Raw genomic sequence first — 20,681 nt, 5'->3', positions numbered from 1 at the left:
CTGGGATCCAAATACCTCATTGTCCTTCAAGACCTAATCAAGGTTTGAAGTCAGACGTCCAGATGCCTAGCACATTAATAAACTGTACAAAAGCCTTTGTGGCATTTACTTTGTTGATGTTCCTGTCTCTCTCCCGACTGCTTGCACTGGTAACTCCCCCTCCAATAAAAGCATTGACCTCCACACATTTCACTCTCCTTTGTCAGACTTAAAACTCTAGTTTAGTTTTACTTTTGCCCATCAAAAACAAAAAGAAGAAATGTATCTTGGAACTGACAACACTGTGGTGCCTATAAACCTGCTTGCATGTTTGGAAAATAACACACACTGTTGTACGCATACATGGCAATTAAATGCCTGGGAACATATTACACTGTGGGAGGATGTCAGGAGACCCAAGAGAGGAAGAACATGGAGGTTACTGTTGATTTAGGACGCACAGAAGCATACTATGTGTCCTGCCCACATTAATCCTGGCTCTGGTTAACAATCAGACTTACTTTCACGAGCCCTAAAACTCGTGGAGCTAGTGGATCATCCTAGTACCAGAGTTACTTTAAATAAAAGGAGACTAACAGCATCTAATATATTTCAATGGCTCAATTTATATAAGAGCATCCTTGGTACATCTAGCCCAGTATCCTGCCTTGAAACATTCATTGCTAGGTGCCACAGAGGGAATGAACAGGACTGGTACTCATCAAGTCATCAATCCCCAGTTGCCTGTTCCCAGCCTCTGACAGAAGCTGGAGACACCATCCCTGCCCATCCTGGCCCAGATGATGGACCTCACCTCCATGAATTTACCTAGATTTTTTTTTTTTTTTAAATAAGCCTGTCATAGTCTTGGTCTTCACAACATCCTCTGGCAAGGACTTCTAGAGGCTGACTGTGAATTGTGTGCGTGTGGGGGGACCACAACAAACCTTCCTTGTTTTATACCTGCTGCCTATTAATTCATTTGGTGACTCCCTAGTTCTTGTGTTATCAAAAGAAATAAACAACATTTCCTTATTTACTTATTTCCCCACACCAGTCATGATTTTATAGCACTTTATCAGACCCCCCCGCCAAGTCATCTCTTTTCCAAGCCTGCCAGTCCCACTCGTTAACCACTCCAAACAAGAGCTGTTCCATATCCATAATGACTTTTGTTGCCCTTTTTTTTTAACCTTTTCCAATGTATCTTTTTTTAGACATGGGGTGACCACATATGCACATAGTATTCGAGATGTGGGTGTACCATGGATTATAAGAAAGAAAATATGATATTTTCTGTCTTAAAATATGAGAGAGACATACAGTAAGCATCAGCTGTAGATATATTTAGGCCCTGGCCACTCCTATGCTGTTTTAGGCCGTAGGTATATTTGACAATGGTTTCAAACTAATTTTCAGCAACCCCACCATGCTTCTGAACCATATTAGATCTGCATTCAGAAGCCATGCAATGCATTAGCAGTGGAATTTCCTATACAGGACAGGAAAGGGAAGTTTTTCCTTCCCTCTTCACACTGGAAAGAAAAACTGTGCTGGTAACAGCGTTGTTTGAAAGCATGATTCTAACCCAACAGGGTAAGCCAGCCTTCTGACCAGTTTAGCCGGCTGCTGTGGACAGGAGCTCAGTGGAAGCCTGAGGTCTGAGAGCTCAGGCTGGTGAATACACACTGCAATTACCTTCTCTGCATGCTTGATTTCTTCTTGCTGCTGCTCCGCATCTACCTCTTCCTCGTCATACTGCCCATTATTCAGAACCCATGCAGCTGTCCTTTCCACTGGTGACATTGTGGCGGAGTCCACAGGTGACTGAACCTGGGAGCAGAGAGGGCTGTAAGTGTTTGTCAAAGAAATCATGTACTGCCTGGTTTTGCAGTCCAACTTATTCAGAGCAGAAAACTGGAAGGAGGAGGCTACTGTGAATCCAGCAATATCAAAGGCTCCCATCGCCTTCTCCTTCTGCAGAATTTTACTTCAGCCCCTCTAACACCAGTGCACTGAGTTAAAAATTAATGCAGAAAGACATCTCTCTACATTAAACCCACGTGCAGTGATTCCCTTTCACTTCGATCACAGCCATCTTCCTAAAACAACTGCACGCTCGTTAAGAACAAGGAGGAGGAGTGAGGGCATGCATACAACAGAATCAGACGACACACCCAAGTCCAGAAGTTGTGTGGTTTCAACCTCTTGTAAGGAAAATTAGAGAGAATCCAAGATGCTTCAGAAAGAGATGAGCTTGCAATTGAAGAGATGAGGTGATCAACCAATATGCTACCTCTCCACAGGTGCACTTTCTTTCTGGAAAAAATATCCTTTTGCTAACTCAATTCTAGCCAAGTTCATCTACTTTTCCTACCTTCCTGGAAAGGCCGCCTGTCCCCTTCACACAACATTTAAGGCCATGAAGTTTTAAACTGTACCTTGCTTGGAATTGACAGATTTGTTACTTTGAAGAACTTAAGTGTTACCGTGAAATGCCCATTTTGCATTTATACTTCTGGGGTCCATTGTGTTAAAAATACAGTTGTGAGTGTATGTGAAGAATATGAAGAAGTGGGTCTGTCCTATGAAAGCTCATCACCTAATAAATTGTTTTGTTAGTCTTTAAAGTGCTACATGACTGCTTTTTTGAATTGTGAGCTTGTTATTGTATGTAACTACTTTTGGAAAAGGGAGATAATATAATTCCTTTGGTTATCTGCCCTTTAAAGCAACTCCCTTCATAGATCCACAAATACTCATTCAAATTAGATGCTCCAGATATCAACAAAGAAAGGATTTTGGATAAAAAGCCTGGTTTTAAACAAGCTCGGGGAGCGGCAGGGGGAGGTTCCTTCCTGATACAGCAAATGATCAGGACTCCAATCCACAGAGGGTCCCAATCCATAGGGAAGGGTTAAAAGGACAGGCTACTGATGATCCCATAGGACTGTGTGTGTTCTCAGCTGCATTTTGTAATGCACTTGAAACCCCAAGAAAACCCGTTAGGTGAGGTGTTAAAAACCTGCTCCTGCAAGAGCTCATGGTAGAGTTGGGATGATCTTGGGTAAGGTTATTAACAAGCATGTAGGTTCTTGTATGGCTTTTAAATTTTTTCTCTGCAGTGGCATTTATCTTAAGAATAAAACTGGATTGAACGAAAAGAGCTGTGTGGTACCTACTCATATGGGCAGGCACACCTTAATCTGCTATGAAGTGAAAGTAAGCAGGTCAGCTTGCCTTTGGTAGGAACACAAGAGTGAAGGCTGGGAATGGTTCAGCCCAGAGATACCCCAGTCAGAAGTGAAGGAGACATGCATCTCCGCATAAGAGCAGTGTTGGCTGGGGAGCTGAAACCTGAAATATGGGGTGGACCACAGAAAATACTGGCACAGAGGGCCTGAAGTGTGACCCCAGAATTTCTAAACTCTGAAATACCACCATTGGGAAAGCAACCCTGCTTTGTTTCCCCATCCCACACGCTGAGAAACTTGAAAATAAAGTTTCTTTCCCAGCCTGCTTTCATTTGTCTGTAAACCTGGCAGCGTGCTGCCTTGTTTTGGCAGCAGCATTAAGGACAGTGTCAGCCCATTGCGGGAGAGAAGGCAATTTTGTTCTTTTCTATAAATAGACCTTCCTATTACGAAGGGTCACTGGTCCTGAGCAGAGAGAATATGGGTAGCCATGGCAGCTCTGCTGAGAAATCTTGACATTCAAAACCTTCCCTGTAAAAAGGGCCTAAAGTTACATCACAGAGTGGACATACTCAGTGCTGGTGAAGATCTGACGGTGAGGGAGCATATTTCATGATGAAGTGTCTTGTTGTTAATGTGGAGGGGCTTACTGAAGGAATGAGACAGTCCTGTGTCACAGTTTGGTTGTCTACACAACCCACGTCTATGTTACCGCATTGGACAGACAAGAAAAGAGGACCATTGTGGGCTGGGCACTCACACAACAGTACTGGTGGCAGAGACTCTGAGATGAGGGAAGGAGACTACTGTAGCCAGCAGCCTGCCCACTGGAGCCAGTGCTGACACAGCAGAACCACTGGAAACCATTTTCACCACTCTCCAGATTAGTAGCTCCATGTGAGCCCTTTGTCATGCCTGAGTCTACTTCACCCCTGGGACCAACTATGTGTCGAGAAGTGGTGCTGCTACTGAGGCAGAGGTGCTACTATTAGGGACCAGCTGCTCTGATCATTTGCTATCCAGGTTCTCAGCCAAAGTCCATAAGCCTACCATGCAGAAAAGAATGTAGTGAGGCCCCAGAAGACACTGCTCACACAGGCTGAAGGTACTTAGCAATCTGCTTCTGTGCAACAGGGCCAGAACAAAGGGATCTAAAATGAAGTCCTGGGACCTTTCCCTGGAGGACTTTGGATACCCAAATCTCTCGAGAGCTGCTTCCATGAATGCAAAAGGGGCTGTGCAACTGCAAGGCTGGACACAGGGGTCTGAGAACAGTGTTTATTAGTTACCTTACCTGAATAGCAACAGAGCACTAACTGATGCACTTATCCAGGTCTGAAGTGAGCAATCACCATGGGCTTTGTTGGAGGAGTGTAGGGTTTTCTGTTTTAATTGCTTAGTGAATTAATTTGTGTCAACTAAAAACATGGATGTCTGAAGAGCAGGGGACATTGCCCAACATATTACAACCATTTTAAAATCAGCTAAGTTGTCAGTCCACACAGGTCAATGCCCACTCTTATTTTTATCCCTCCTTCTACAATGCATAAAGGGACTTTACTAGCTTCATATACTCATATGTAACAGTCTGTAGAATTTCAGATAGTTGTGTCATTTCATATCTTACAAAGTGAGTGGGCTGCTGGGCTGTCATCCTGCTTGTTAGGTTTCAGGAAACCATGTTTTTTACAAGTGAGTGATTTCTATTAAAATAAGAGTTGGTTCAGCCTCCTATGGGATCAGACATCCAGGTATAGGTTGAGCCTCTCTATAATGTGGCACCCTCTCATCTGGCAATATCTGTAATCTGGCATGATTTTAGTTAGTTGGATGTCCACTTATCATGGATGCGGGCAAGTTTCCTGAGGTCCCATAAAGTTTCTTTACAGCCACCAGTCCTGGCTCTCAGTGTTCTGTGCTGCTTTTTGGCTGTAATTTACCCCTTAATGTCTTCTAAGAGACCAGTAAGCAGTGGGAAATGTTCGTAATGTTGCTAGATAATATTGACTTCCCAGGGTCCCTCAAATTCTCTTGTTCAGCACCAGTCAGGTGCTGGACGAGAGAGGCGCAACCTGTAATGAATTGCACTTTCAGTCTCTCTTATAGTCACAGGCTAAAGGGCTCAGAATGCTGCAGATCCAATGACTCAGCCCTTGGTATAGGGGATGCCTGAGGTCCATCAGCAACGTCTCTGCTATCTTCAGTTGATGACATGCTGAGTTTAGCCAGTAGGAGCCTTGGCAGCCATGGGTGCAGAGATAAGAAAAATGGGTGAGGTTGGAGAGAATTTCAGGGCTTTGACAGAGATAGAGGCCCTCTTCCTGGAAAGAGAAATTTGTGGTGGAAAGGTTAATAACCCTCTTGGTGGCAGCATGACTGATAAGGCAATTAGTAGTGACCCATCTTTATACGGACACTTCTCTTGACATTATTTAGTGGAGGCAGACACAGCAGGCGAGAAATACAAACTATGAAAAGCTCTGCCACCACCTAGCGCCTCTCTGGAATAAAGACTGTTGCAGCCACTGGGAACTGCTAGAAGGCTTGAACAATTCTGATCCCTGACAAAACTAAAATTGCCTCTCATGTTGGATGTGGAAGGACAAGAGAGCGCAAGGGTTAGGGCAAACTGCATTAACAACATCCTTCTAGACCTCTGGCTCCACAGCAGGTCCTCCCAGTTAACCCTTAGATTGAGGAATAAAATATTTTCAGAAATCAAACCCACAAGCACAGTTAGGTCATCAACAAAGAAGCAGACAGTAAAGGGTAAGATACAATTTGAAGATGCTAAGAGAGTCCCAAGTGACATTATTGCAGAAAAGAAACCAGAGAGAAACTTAGTCAATACTAAAATTCCTCAAAAACTCTTATCCTTCTGCCACCTACTTACTAAATGCAAATGAAAGGCAGAAGCTAATGTCTCCCAGACAAGCAAACAGCTCTGCTCTGTGCTCAAAAACAAATGAAACTTGCAAAGAAGTTGCTAATGACGAACACCCACAAAGCAACACTTAGAGAACTCACCCAGAAAAAGAATTCCATAGGGATATTTGCAATTAAAAATATGCAGTGGAATTTGCATCAAGAACAGGCTGGTCACTGAAGTCAGAACAGCTCAAGAAGTGTCTCCATAGTTTGGGACACCAAACAACTGACCAGAATGATATCTGTGACTGAACTCAGAGCAGCTGCATTGGTGAAAAAAAATCAATGTAGAAAAGCAAAAGTGGAAATCTGGCAGCCACATATAACTCTACTCTTATAATCTACAAGGCTGTTAAAGCTGGCTGTAGCTGTAGGTATCAACAAGGCTAAAAGCAGATAGAAGGTAGACGAGGGAAATTTGTGACATCACTTTGACTCTGTCATTTCTAAGCATGTGGAGGAAATAGCTTTATAGGAATACAGTGATCGGAAACTCAAGATCAACAGACTCAAAAGGAGATTAGCCATCAGTCTGTAAACAGTTAATTAAGGATTTCTCATAAACATGCAAAAGGCAGTGGCTGTGCACGTGCTGGAGAAAAGGGTCAGTAATATTTTAAAAGGCTGCTGTACGTTCTCCTTCCCTGCAGCCTTCATGTAAGCGGGCGTGTTTATTTTCGGAGTCATTTCCAGTAAAAGGCCTTAAGGAAACCAACTATTTCCAGAGGGACTTGCGACAAGACACTACCTGCAGGACAAAATGACGATACCAGCAGAACTCTTTCACCTGGCACCTGAAGCATTAGAAAAACAGTTAATGGTTTCCAAGAACCGCTCTTATTAATACTGGGCTTGGCTGAAGATTCCTCCCATCCCAGCAGTGGTTTAAACGTATAATTTACGGTACCATCCAACACACTGTGTTTATCAACATGCCTATACCCACATACAAGACAAGCACATAAACAGTAGGAGACACTTTCAACATTATGGGATTCATTTCTTTGGTGCAAAAATCTCTGCCTAATAAACTTGGCTTTGTGATTCAGTCTGTCAGGTGCTGTAATGAAAACCAGACACAGTTTTCAAGCTCTGATTATTTTTGGAATCCCAGACACCAGGTAATGGTACATATGTTGTGAAAGGCCTTGTGTACATTTAAGAGGGTTTGTTGGTGCAGACACATACCGGTAGAGCCCCACCAACAGGATCTCCTGGTGGAGATGCAGCTTGTGGTGTAAGCCAAGTCTGCACTCTCTGCTCAGCATACAGCAGGTGTCAGTTGGGGTACTCTTTTTTTCTTTTCAAACTCTGAATCAACACAGTTCTGCTAACAAAATTTCTAAGTATAAACCAAGCATAAGAGGTTGCAGCTTTCCCTTGCCACAAGTCCTCACTTGTACCTTTGTGACTTCCAGGATGAGAGGATGCAGTGTCCTTACTTGGACCTACCTGCAAAGACCACCCAGAAGATTCAGCTAGTGCAAAGTGCAGCCACCTGGGCCACTTACTGTGTCAGCTTGAGCACAGAACAGCTGTTGTCAGAGAACTGCAGTGACTCCCTTTCTGCTTCCATGTGCAATTCAAGCTGCTGGTTTTAATATATCCCAAAGCCACATTTCAATGCCAGATAAGGACACTGAATGACAACAATATACTTAGCTTTCACATTAACGACAAAACTCAAGTACTTAAAAGCAACAATATTAACAGTTAAGGACATCATAACTCTTACACTGCCTAGATGATAAACCTATTGCACTGTTCTAATGTAGAGCAGATAAATGAGCACAGGACATCCTCATAGATAAGAGTTAAGATGGCTGTGCATTTGTGATTACTGGGCATTTGTATGGACTACCTCAATTTCAATATTTAAATATTTCTTTTTATGGAGAACCATTATATTGTCCGCACCATTTAAAATACTGATCAGATTTTTTTTTGTAAAATAGTATATAATTGCTGCTAAGAATGAAATCATGTCAGATAAAATATACTTGCTATTGATTCATGGAAAAATTAAGTATGCAGATCTGCATATGAGGCAAATCAATATGTATTAGAAATTCATAAATTATTTCTATTAAGTGTTTCCATTTGGTTCATATTCTGAATTTACTGATGAGAGAGCAGTGATGGTCAGAGCTAAGGTTGTTGGGTTGTGGCAAAATATACATTTCATTATACTGGATGAGACTATTGCTTATGCATAGTAGCTGGGCAACACTGATTCTGTGCTACTCTTACTGATCCATTTCTCGGTACTTAAGTAGACAAATCCACTGTCACTGAGACATCTGAACTGGCTTTTAAAACCAAGCTTTCTGTTCTTGGAATTCTTCAGTTTTTTTCTAATAGGAAGGTAAACTGGAAACCCAGATTTTCAAACGTTAAATTTGATTATCTTGTGCTCATTTTATTTAATAAATAAAGTCAGTGGAAAATACTGACACGGGCAGTTCACTTCCAAAGGTTACAAATACACCGAATGGACAAATTCTGGGGTCCTACCTGCTGCGTCTGCTGCCGCTGAATTGCCCTCACTTTTGGAACAGGGCTTTCTCTGGAGGATGAGGACTGCTGCCGAGACCGGCTCCCATTCTGAACTGGCTCTGTCACCATTGCACCTGAAGCTGCAGACAGGCTCCCTGTGCTCCGCAAGGAAGCGCTGTGCGGCAGGGACTGGGGGGCTTTCGCCCTGGCACCCTGGTCTATTTTACGGATCTGTGCCTGCCCAGTGCTGTTCTGCCGAGGCAGAGCCATTGGTATATGCTTGTCTGGCACAGCGGGCCGCCTGGAAAAGTCCTCACTCTGCGTGCTGCGTTTGGTGAAGTCCTCCATGCTGCTGTTGCTGGGTCCACTGAGTTTGAAGTCTTCACTGTTACTTTGGCTCCGGGAGCTGGCAGTGCTTAAGTTCTCTAAGCTGGAGTCCACAGAGGCCTTTGGCATTGGTGGAGGAGGGTTGTTGAGTTGGTAAACTGGGTTCTGGAAGGACAGAGGCTGGAGGCTACCCTGCTGATTCAAGGCTGGATGCAGCGGTCGCCTTACTTGGGGAGCGCTCTGTGGCGTGCTCTGCGTCTCCCGCAGCTGTTTAATGTTGGCCACCTGTGTTATGGAGAGTTGGCTGCCTGCCAGACGCAAAGGCACATCGTGCAGGATGGATGCGGGATCGCTGTGAGTTGCGTGTGGGTCCTGCAGGTCCATGAGGGAGATGCTACGTCCATTGGGCAGTATGCTCTCTCTTTCGTCCTTCTCCGAGTAAGTCATGCTCTGGGTGGATGCCTGCTGAACCAAGAGTAAGGTTTTCCCTCGAAAATATCCATCTATGTTTTCCTGGGTTGGAGAGTTCAGTTTGTGAGAGTCACTGTGGAGCAGATAGACATTTGCTTAATTTTTAACCAGCCACAATGCCAGTGGAGCTGCTCCAAAGATGCCCTTCTTCCTCAATTAATCCCCTTCCCTCTCTCCTTAGGGAACTAGATTATTTCCTTTAACGAAGCTCTATACTTTTCTCAAGCAACAATACACGAGTCTCCACTTAGTCTTAGTCTAAAGCTAAGCCTTACTTGAAGAACTGCCTGGCTATCCTCTGACAGGTACAACTAAACCCGTTCCTGCTGATTTCTAGCTCTTTGCACATTGCTGTTTTCCAGCAAGATTCCACAGCAGCCAAGAGTTCACTTAACTCTTCCTCAACCTCCCAGGACTTTAGGCTATAGCTACTCAATCTGTCAGAACATTTATGACACTGCCAGAGTTACTGAAGGCTCCCAAAAACCTTCTTGGTCCACAAAGCAGGCACATCTGATGCACAAAACAGGGCCTTACACGTGGCAGCCCAAAGCACAGACACAGACAGACCACAAGGTTGCAAATTCTCGTGCATTTCAGCCATCACTAGGCTGTTGGCTGGAGCGCTCCATATTTGTAACAATTACAAGGTGAGAAACCAAACACTAAACACAGAGCAGATGATCTTGGCTATTCTAATATTTTCATTTGCCCTCAGCCCAACTATAACGTACATTGCTCAATGCTACTGGAAAGGTAAATCAGATCTCTAGAGTGAGTTATTGTAGTCAGCTTTAAAGGATTCATATTGAGCTACATATTTTGTTTCCACCTTATTATACTTTAACCATGTTGGCCAGTGGCACAAGGTTCAGTTTTCAATATCCTCAGTCACTGACTTTAGCCAAACCCCAGCACCCTGGCAAAGTCCAAAGCTAGCAGCTCATAACGCTAGTCCTTGCTTATCTCAGTGGGATCCTGGCCTCCCTACTACAGATGCCCATTCTGAGTTCTAGCACTTACCTAGTTAAAAATCTGGAGCAATTGTGCTTGGACAAGGGTTTCAACACAATCATATGACCTGCCTGATCCCACATCCCTTCTGCTTTGTATCTGCTCTTGAACCCTTGTGGTTACATACCCATCAGTGGGGTCCTCAAATATCTTCTGAAGCCCTGAGGAGAGACTGCCACTGACATTTGGATTAGAGCTGTGCTCGGTGAAACGTCGCAGCTGCTGCTGTATTGGGGTAGGATTGGTCATTGACTTGGTGATATCAGCAAGAATGCGAGGCAAGGGTCCGAGTTTTGCCACGGTCGCCTGTAGGAAGGAATTTTCACCCTGATTGGACAATAAGCACCGCGACATCCGCCATTTTTTGATAACGATGCAGAGGGATGGAAGTTGGAAGGAAGGAGGGTGGGTGTTTGCATGTGGGTGTGGCAGGACCATAATGCATTGTTACGGAGCAGCGTAACCATGGCGACGAGATGAATGAAGGAGACGAAACAGGGTGCAGCAGACATTGAGGAAAGAAAAGGAAATAGAAAAGAAATTAGGATTGACTTCCAAAAATAAAATTCATGCTTAATAAAACCAAACTAATGCCATTCCAACACAAAACTGTCATGCAAAGCAAACTAAATCCAGGGCAGAGTCAAGGTAAAAACTATAGTAACTATGTACCAATTAAAGAGAATTCAGAGACTATAGGATTAGCTAATGGGATGGAACATTCCAGGCAAAAGGGGTCATGGGGTAAAAGAAATGCATGCCAACAGAGGTGGGGGAGTGGCATTCAGGGATCTGGGAGTGAACTGAAAGGGTTGGTGAGAGGAGGAAGGTTTCCATTTCATCAGCCTTTCTCCTTTTGACATCCTTTACACGGATGCCCTCTTTTGTACCAAGGTCCTATCAAAGGCTGGGCACTAAGATGGCTTTCAGCATTTAAAATGAAACTCTACTTAATGGACTGAAAACTCCAGTAACATTAACCCCAGCACATTAAAACTCCAACATCGTCCACCCTGACATCTTCGCTTCTACCAGCAATTAGCATCTAGTTACCTTGCCTGATTATACTTAAGCCTGGCAAAGCCTGACACAGCAGCAACTGGCCATAAAGAAGTGTTCTACCAACATTGTGGCCTTGTGGGGGAAGCTGCTGTTCAGATTTTCTGTTCTTCTCTGGAAATCTACCCTGAGTTTATAAGGTGACACTGGCGTCACACATTGCCACTGGTTGTTGGGACCGAAGGGGTGGAGGTGGGATGTTAGGGAGGTATTATTACACAATAAAGCTCATTACAAAGACTGTTTTCCTGTCAGAGACAGGTTCCACCTCCTGCTTCCTATCTGGAAACAAGTATCCAATCAGTTGTCTATGGTGGAAGGTTACTTTACAACCACTTGTTTCTCCTTATCATCTCTTTTATTAAAAGTCTTCAGATTTTTCAGGCAACTTAATTGATTCCCTTTCCCAGTCCCTGTAATCTCTGCTCACAACAAAGCAACATGGTAGTGTAACATTAACCCATAATTTCCATTTCAGTGCACAACAAAAACTCATTTCCCAGGACCTGTAAGAATATACATCTGCTTTTGGAAAAGAGCTGAATCCACTTCCTGCCTCCCCTCTCAAATCAGGTACCAGTTATTTGCATTTTGAGAGCAGCTCTGCAGCCGCCAGCAACTACAATGTCAGATCTGACAATGGCAAATTCATAAGTCTAGTCCAGCTGTAAAGAGGATTCCCTCCTCCCACCTCTCCTTTTCCTTCTGGCAATGCCAGACGCTTTCAAGTCTTTGGGCCAACTCTTCAGCAGAGGTAAAGTGGCAGGGCGTGATGCATATGAACGCAGGAGTTGCCCCTCTGTGCTCAGGTAGTTATTCCAGTGGCGTCAGGAAAGTGGTCTTTGTAGGAGAGATTTTACTGCATAGGATATTTAGAGTGCAGAATCCACCCTCCTGGCCCTCGAACCTGCTTTACCTTATCAAGTTGGGACACAACCTCCCATAATAGGGAGTGCAAAACGGAGAGTTCCCTGCCCAGGTCAATGTAGCCTTCAAACCCAGGGGTGTTTGAGATGGTGTCTGGGTTAGCGATCTCCTGCAGAAAACGCTTCATTCCTCCCCATTCATGTTCCAGGAAATCATTCATGAAGGCCATGTACTCCTCTTTATTTCCAAACCTAGAAAGACAGAATGAATGACAACCAGACGGAATACAATGGACACATGCTCACAGAATGATTCTCATGCTTCCTCCTTCAACCTTCTCCCTGGGGTAGGAGGAGCGGGAGGCAAGCGACTGAAGAATCCCACAGCTTTTCTTGACTCATCTGGGCACTAACACGTCACTGTTCATGTCACTGGGTGACAGGTGCTCCCCCTCCCACTACCACCTTTGAAGACTCTGGGCATATATCCTTTGCATCCTTCCTTTCACTGGGGGTTTAGATATAAAAAAAAGTTCTCTTTCAAGTGACTTGCATGGAACGCTACTTGTATTCTTTAGAAATAATGAGATCAGGTGACCACCAAAGTGTATATGTACTTAAACAGGATACACCCGATTCTGTTCTCAGTTTACACCTGTATCATTTTACTAACTCCGGTGGAGTTACTCCTGGAAACAGTATGCTTCGGAAACCATTTTTGGTTTAGACAGACACAAGGGATGTGGGAGGTCGAGCATCCACCTTTGTCAATATTCCTAGCATCTAGCTTCAGAATTTCATTCGCACAGAGCTCTCCAGTGCCTTCCTCAGTAATACGCAGTAGGGACTGATACCCCTGAAAATGCTGTTTCAGGGAAAATCAGCGAGGCCAACACACCACTGCCACCTACTTAGCAAAATTGGCGAGGTTCTGAATGACTTTAGCAATGAGTGTCAAAGTGCGAGATGTCCGGTCATCAGGGTACTCCTGCATGAGACTGAAAAGACTAGGGGACATGATAGCTGGGCACAGGAAACGGAGGAAGAGCGAGGCACTGATCAGGCGTTCACTGATGTCCTGCTTGCCCCGACTGAGGCACTTCTGCTTCCACGATGCAAACACCTCCTTCAGCTCACGAGGAAACACACTGTGAACAATTAAAATCAATCAATAAACTGACAAGAGCGTGAAGTGCAACAGGTTGAACTGATGGCCTCGCACAGGGAACGCAGAAGCATGAGAAACAGAAACACTCACTCTTCTGTTATTTCACACCAGCAAATATTATTAGATTTCTTGTTTTAGCTCCCAGATAAACATTATTTAGGACACATAATTACAATTCAAAGCATTCCTCTAGAGGCTACCAAACTAAATCCTTTTCGATTACTTTGATACACAGGTTTAGAACCATCCATTCCTAGTCTGAAGAGAATGGCAAATTGGTTTGTACAAATTCAGATGCTCTCTGAACTGTTGCTCATTTATATAATTGGATTTAAGATTCTGAATGATGAGTTAATTTTTTTAGATTGCATTTAATTTGCTCTGGCCTGAAGCAGAAGAACCAGTATTTCAACAATTCCAGCTTGATCAGAAGTCAACACAAATGGAAACCTCCCTGTGAAGCTTTTTCCCACAATACAATTTCCAGACCACTTTTGCAGATCAAAGACCCTGAAAAACATTTCACATATGCACCCAAGCTATCGTTGCTTATTCAAAGTCAGTTCCCAAGCTACCCCATTGATTCAGTCATCACTCACTGTATCTTTCTGGCCCCAGGACATATTTGAGGAGACATTTCTGTATAGTGCAGTACATAGAAGTGGGTATGATTTCTGGACTCCTCGCTTGGGGGGGAACTTCTTTCTGTGATGTTATATAAGGAGCGATAAGCCATGGAAGTATGTTTGTCCTTGCACTCACTACAACTGCTGCTTTCCCTTCTTTTGGAGAGAGAGGGAGACTGACTTCGCCTTTTCTAACCAAATGGTCAGATGAAGCAGTCAGGGAGTGCAAGGCAGGCGCTCACCAGTAGGAGTTGATAATCTTGCAGAAAGCCAGCTCACAGCACATTTTCAGGTTGCTCTGATGATCGGTTAATTCACTGGATGAACATTTGCTGGGATCAACTTCACAGTTCTCATCTGACTCATACAAAGCTTTGATGAATTCCCCTGTAAAAGAAGATGGTTGCAAACCGTGGCAATTACAGAAAAGTCTCCTTGATGCATCTTTAAATCCTGCTTACTTCCCTCCTCGGCAACTTCATTTTCTGCACCCTGCCTCTGAAATGACGTAGTCTCCCGACACCAGATATGAAGTGGAAACAATGAGGAGTCCCATGGCACCTTAAAAACCGACACATTTTTTGGGCCTATACTGTTGCGGGCTGGAACATACTTCGCCAGATGCCTATATGGAACATACAATTCCGTGTAACTGTTCTCAAACCAAGAGTTTGCCACCAGGTCAGGCCATTGGTGCCCTGGCTGACAGCTGATGCTTCAGAAGGCAAACTTCGCTCACCTAAAAATAATGAACCTAGCCAGCTGTACAACTGCTGTACATGACAGTGGGGTGGAGAGCAGAGAATCCCAGCTTACACTCAGAAGAATGATTATCTTTACCTCTTTTTGAATAAATACAAATGTTACAAGTGATCATAAAATTGTTTTGTAAAGTGATGAACAACCAGGCCACGTCTCTGTATTACTGTCTCAGCAATGAATTGGACAATACTTGTTATTTTTATTAGTTCTAAATTGAATGCCTTTTACTTTCACAGGGTGTTAGCTGGTGCTTGTGTTAGGAGACCAAGGAAAAGGAGGACTTGCCAGTTTTCACTCTGCTCTTTGGAACTGTGACTAATTCAATCCAGGCTAAATAGTTTATGCAGTCTCTGTCATTCTTACATCTTGCAGAATCTTTGTTGCTTATTTCTACAGCTTTTAATGGCTCTTTCTTAACATGAGGCAACTGGAATAGGACGCCCAGCTGCCCAAGCTTCCATTGGTTGATATACTGTGAATTCAATGTATTCTGTATTTTCTCTCAAATCTACTCTAGCACATTCATTTCTTTTTAAACTGTGCACCGAGTGGCTTCACTTGTCTGTTTAATGATTCAGTGACTCCTGATTTATGTCATCAGGTGCTCCCAGTTGAAGACTTACACCAGAGGGACCGTGCAATTTTTTTGTTAAAGAAACAAAACCCCCAAAATCAAACTATCAGCAGCTTTACAAATAGGATAGGTGGTGTATTTACCAAAACTGGTTCACTTTCAGAAATGTTTGTACATGTGCTTGAGAATATAACCTTACAGCCAACAACTAGTCATGCCATAATTATTCTGAACAAGTTTTCATAGCTGCATGGGAAAATCAGTCCAGGTTAGAAACTTCTGATGATACCTGAATTCTGAGAAGAAACTGAAACTATAAGTGCCTGAAATCAGTTCTGTTCATAATGTACTTTGCCACAAGCAGCTGAAACGTACCATTAAAGGATTAGGGCAACTTCAAAAGCACAGAAAAAAAGCTGTTAGGAGTGTTATTTAGTACTTCAGATCTAGCCAAAGAGAAGAACGTCTTCTACCAAGGGAATGACAGCATAAGAAACCAAGGCCAAAAGAAGGAGATTCAACATGAACAGCAACTTGATAAAAGAGAAATTCAATATTTTTTAATCCACTCGGGGCTTTAGTAAAAGAAAAATTATACAGAGGGCAGCTAGATAACTGTTACTGTAGAGCCTCAAAGACATGAGTACCAGAGCTATGGACCAACTGGTCGACTGAACACCAGATGAAACTGGACCGGCTGGTCAACCGGACACCATGTGAAACTCGAAGTAACCAGTCAGGCAGCAGCAGACACATACCTCTTCCCCAGCCCAACCAACACAAAAAAGCAAATACTGTACTGGGTCTGTATTACACCTTAAAGACACACCCGGACCGCCTGTCCCCACCTCTGCATGTCCAGACTAGGGGGTTAGTTAATTGCTGTGTAGACTTGCAGTCTTGGGTTGGAGCCTGAGTCAAGGATCCTTCCACCTCAGAGCGCACATGTACATATAGGAGTGAAACAACCCCACAGACTGAGTAAGCTGGCATGCATCAGCTGCATTATCCAGTTGCTATGTAGCCATATGCAATGTTGGGATGCCACCTGTGGGGTTGGGATTACTTGTTTGGTGGTGGCATTGTCATGGGCAGAGCTGGTGGAGGTCAGGGAGGAACACGTAGAGAGCTGGTAGGGTCTGTGCTGGTAAATCAGGGAGGCAAGAAACATGAGTGGTGGGCATGCTGAAAGGGGCAAGGCTTGGAAGATACGAAGTTAGGGTGGGAGTTAGGGTGAGTGCTGTTATGGGCATGCATTGCAGCCTGGCCTAGGAAGAGTAGAAGTTAGGTCTGGTGGGTAGGGCAGACATTTGGGTTGAGGAAAAAGCCAAGGTTCAACACCAGCATCAACTTCTAATTGCCAGAGCCAGGGGTCAAGCCAGACTCAGAACCAGGAATTGAAGTTGAGGGTCAGAATCAAGGTCAGATACTAAATGTCAAGCTAGAGTTAGGGTTAAACTGGGTGATTCTCCAAGCCATGGTGGAAGTCCATGGTAGAGCCTTGGTGGAAGCTATAGTCCTATTAGTTCTTGGCCCACCAGGTTTCAGTGGACACTGAGTGCAGGTTAGGATGCAGATGCTGTGTTGGGACTCGTAGGCCCGTATTCAAGATGTGGAATGCCCCTAGTGAAAGAACTAGGCATGTAGGGAGTAGAATGGATTCTATTCTTTGCCCTCAGTAAAGAGCACTTAGGACAAGCACACTCCAAGGGTTACCAGAACAGCATGAATCTGGCTCTCCCAGTGAGCGTGCTCACTAGCCTCCCAGCCTCACTCTCTCCAGCTGGCCAAAATAATTCTATTTGCATCTGATGCAGGGTTAGAAGGGTTAAAGTGGGATGAATTAAAATGTGACTATGAGGGTACCGAATTACTCACTCAATCATTCAGCCAGGCCCCATTTGTGACTTCAACCACACTGGAAATTTGCCAACAGCCCAATGCTGCATCTAATGTGGATGCATATTAACAAGTCTTGTACTACAATGCATACAGGTACCATACCCTGCATCTCCCATTGGCCAGGGTTCCCAGCCACTGGGAGATGTGGGGTTGGAACATGCAGTTGAGGGCAGCAGGTGAGGACTTCCCTTGGCACTCCCAGGAATGGGGCTCCAGCCTGGCAGTGGGGAAGACAGTGCACAGAGCTGCTCCCTATTCCCCCGACAGGCCGGGCCAAGTGACGTACAGGGGCTTTGGTGTCTGCAGCCCAGAGGCGTGGGCTAAGGCGATCTTGCAAAAAGATCTGCACTTTTTGCAGCTTGGAGATTGTTTGCAGAGGTCTCCAGGCTACAGCTCCTTCCTTTATCTGGCCCCGCAGACATAGGCCCAACCCTGGTACCGGTTTGGACTTGTACCTTGACAGATGAACAGAAACTGCTTGGCTGGAGGTGCCCCAGAATAAAATCCAGTGGATGATCAGCTTGGCTCTCAACTTCATGTAGTTATGTGCATCTCAGTTTCCAGGTGGGACTTCCGGCTGCCTTACAGAGTATCTACAATATTACGGTCCCTTTCTCCCCCAAAGAGGCTATGCAAGCCTCCAGAGCATACTCTTGTCCCTGTCTTCATATTTCCACTTATCATAGAATCACAGTACAATAGAGCTGGAAGAGACCTAAGAAGTCATCAAGTCCAGCCCCCTGCCCAAGGCAGGACCAAACCCCATCAGATCAGCCCAGCCAGGGCTTTGTCGAGCCGAGACTTGGGGTCTTTCAGCTGAGATTGTACATGATACTGGGTTTACCAGCTACATCCAGATGCAAAGTTTAAACAACACAAAAGCACCAGCCTTCATCTATGTTGTATCTTTCCTAGGTTTTAGATTATCACAATAACTGGCATTCCTATTTGTGTACTCCAGAGTGAATGACTCAAAATCATAACAGAGATATGACATTTAAATCAATAAGGGGAATCAAGGGAAAATATGGTATCTAGAAAAATGCAGAGCCCTGGTATGAGATAATCATTAAACAGGATCCCCTAATCCACACACATGTGCATGTGATCTTTTTTCAGGTGCTGTAAATTTTAGGAGCCAGATCTCATCTCTGCTTTCTATGAGCAAGAAGGGCCCAGATGCAGCAGAACTAGTGAGGCTCCTCAGTGCATAGTGAGACTGTAGGATTTCAGAAATTCATGCAGTGAACATGCCACAAGTCTCTAGATGGGAGATCCCTGTGTTTCTGTGTGCACTGGCTGGGACCAGTGGATCTGCTGCTATATGGCATGGGGCCATGGATCCCAGTACCTAGGGGTCCTAGAGGCACAGACACAACTCCAGGCTTGAGTCTAGAGCAGCAGTCAATGCGTTTTGCACCAGGACACTCGAAACACAGCCCTGGTACTTGGCTAATTGCTCTGACAGCATTTGGCCCCAAGGTTCTATGAAACAAAGGAGAGAGAGAGAGAACCTGGTACTTTCTTACCTAGTGCATCATGGAGGTACTTCTGTCCCACCAGCTTTAGGTATTCTTCAATGGCTTTGGTGGCAAGTGTGTTCTCCCTGAAGATCAAAACATCATGCTCCCCACAGCGATCTACCTCAGACATTACCAGATCTGTCAAGAAGTCCTGAAGGAAAAGTCCAGCAGCAATAAGGTCTATTAGCAAAACAGATTCATGCTATGGGCTCTTTAAATGACTTTAGAACCCAGATGAGAAGAATAAAAGGAGTCCCACACTCCTCAAAATGGGATGAGAAGATTATTGAATTGAGGTGCCTGGCCTACAAGCAGTGGGGACCACACAAGTTAACTAGCGTTTGCCTCACATTTGTGTATCTGACTGCCGTGGCCAATACAGATAGACACCTCTGTAATCTTGAGACTAATTTCTAAAATATCAGTCACAGGTGGAACTGGTGGGTAAAATTACAAAGGTGGAAGCAAACCTCTAAATAAAAATCCTTACACCCAAGCTTTTTGACATTTAATATGGGTCCTAACCAGAATCCATGACCTACTGACTCCTCTGTGGCTGACACATTATAGTCATGCTTTACTGCTGTATGTTACAGATAACTAGATGGATGCTTCCCTGCTATCCAAACTCAATATCAGGAGAAAAGCAAATCCCACTTTTTATTAAATACAGGAATTTTATTAAAAAGGATGTACACCAATGAAGTCACTGATCATAAAATAGGATAGGGATTTGGAAGACAAAGTTAGCACTTCTGCCATGCATTAAATTTAGCTCTCAGCTGATTTCAGGCTATCAGGCCGGCCAGACAGAACATGGGGCAAGAATCAAACTAGTACAGGGCCCCGTCCTGCAATGGTAATCAAATTCCTCAGCTGCTTACTCCAGTGGGAGCTGATGGCACTGTCATATTCAGATGCTTCCAGAATCTAGCCTCAGACACTAAAGCTGCTGGGGCAGAGATCACATTTTTGTTTGTTTTCTACATCTTTTAACATCCTATGAAGCATCAGAGAGTAACTAACGCTTGCGCATCTGCAGAAAACAGTGGCAGTCTTGCACAATTTTAGAGGTAGTGAGATCTTACATCCCTAAAATGCTACTTCACAGACTTTACAGGATCCCATTATTAGCCTACTATGAAGTCGCTAATAACTACAACCTAGTTATATTACTACCTTTGCTTTATTGTTATTTATGTGCCTTTTTATTTTCTCTAAAAATTGGAAACAGTTTCCCCAATCAATGTCAATTGGTGAGATACAAGTATCAGAGGGGGGTAGCTGTGTTAGTCTATCTGCAAAAACGTCTCGAAGTCTGTGGGTCTATAAGGTTCCACAGGACTTCTTGTTGTTTTTCAGATACAAGTTTAACAACAATAAAATCCAGGACTGCTCACTTGAGTGCTCTAGATTGTAATATTCTATGTTGTAAGACCCCACCAGTAAATCAGAATCCGAAATACAAGCACTTCAAAGATACAGCTGGAACATGCTAATATATTTATCAGTTGCAATGAACAATGAAGGAATCTGAAGATGGCTTGCCAGGCTAAATGCAGTTCCATATTACAGGAACTACTCTAGATGTAAACTGTGCTAGATTGGACAAGTAAATGGTATTATATAAATTCTTATTACACATGGTCATAAAGGACATTCTATCTAGAGTGACGTGCACTGGAAGATGGTAAATATAGTGCAGTGCATAAAAGTGGGAAGGTTATATAAACATTCCCATCCACCCGAGACACCCAGCTCATCTGAGTTTGACTGTGCTTTGAAAAAGCAG

At 44.0% G+C, this 20,681-nt stretch overlaps 1 protein-coding gene and 1 long non-coding RNA gene across 11 annotated transcripts in view; one reads left to right on the top strand and one right to left on the bottom strand.

Moving 5' to 3' along the window:
* RASAL2 (RAS protein activator like 2) overlaps positions 1-20,681 on the bottom strand; it is a 252,565-nt gene that overhangs the window by 12,615 nt on the left and 219,269 nt on the right. For 7 of the 10 annotated variants that reach the window (XM_075003437.1, XM_075003431.1, XM_075003432.1 and 4 more), the window contains exons 9-15: positions 18,896-19,040; positions 14,371-14,515; positions 13,246-13,482; positions 12,385-12,586; positions 10,537-10,736; positions 8,616-9,468; positions 1,678-1,812 (exon numbers count right to left, since the gene is read on the bottom strand). In XM_075003437.1, coding sequence (XP_074859538.1) covers positions 1,678-1,812; positions 8,616-9,468; positions 10,537-10,736; positions 12,385-12,586; positions 13,246-13,482; positions 14,371-14,515; positions 18,896-19,040 — 1,917 coding nt within the window. The remainder of the gene's footprint in view (positions 1-1,677; positions 1,813-8,615; positions 9,469-10,536; positions 10,737-12,384; positions 12,587-13,245; positions 13,483-14,370; positions 14,516-18,895; positions 19,041-20,681) is intronic. The other 3 variants (XM_075003434.1, XM_075003438.1, XM_075003439.1) reach the window with 1 other exon arrangement.
* LOC142018016 (uncharacterized) overlaps positions 1-20,681 on the top strand; it is a 69,932-nt gene that overhangs the window by 42,990 nt on the left and 6,261 nt on the right. The gene's annotated exons all lie outside the window — the stretch shown is intronic.

This window comes from Carettochelys insculpta, chromosome 9 (genome assembly GCF_033958435.1).
Source record: "Carettochelys insculpta isolate YL-2023 chromosome 9, ASM3395843v1, whole genome shotgun sequence".
Lineage (NCBI taxonomy): Eukaryota > Metazoa > Chordata > Testudines > Carettochelyidae > Carettochelys > Carettochelys insculpta.
Note: the sequence above shows the minus strand (reverse complement) of the source record. Positions and strands in the feature narration are given on the sequence as shown.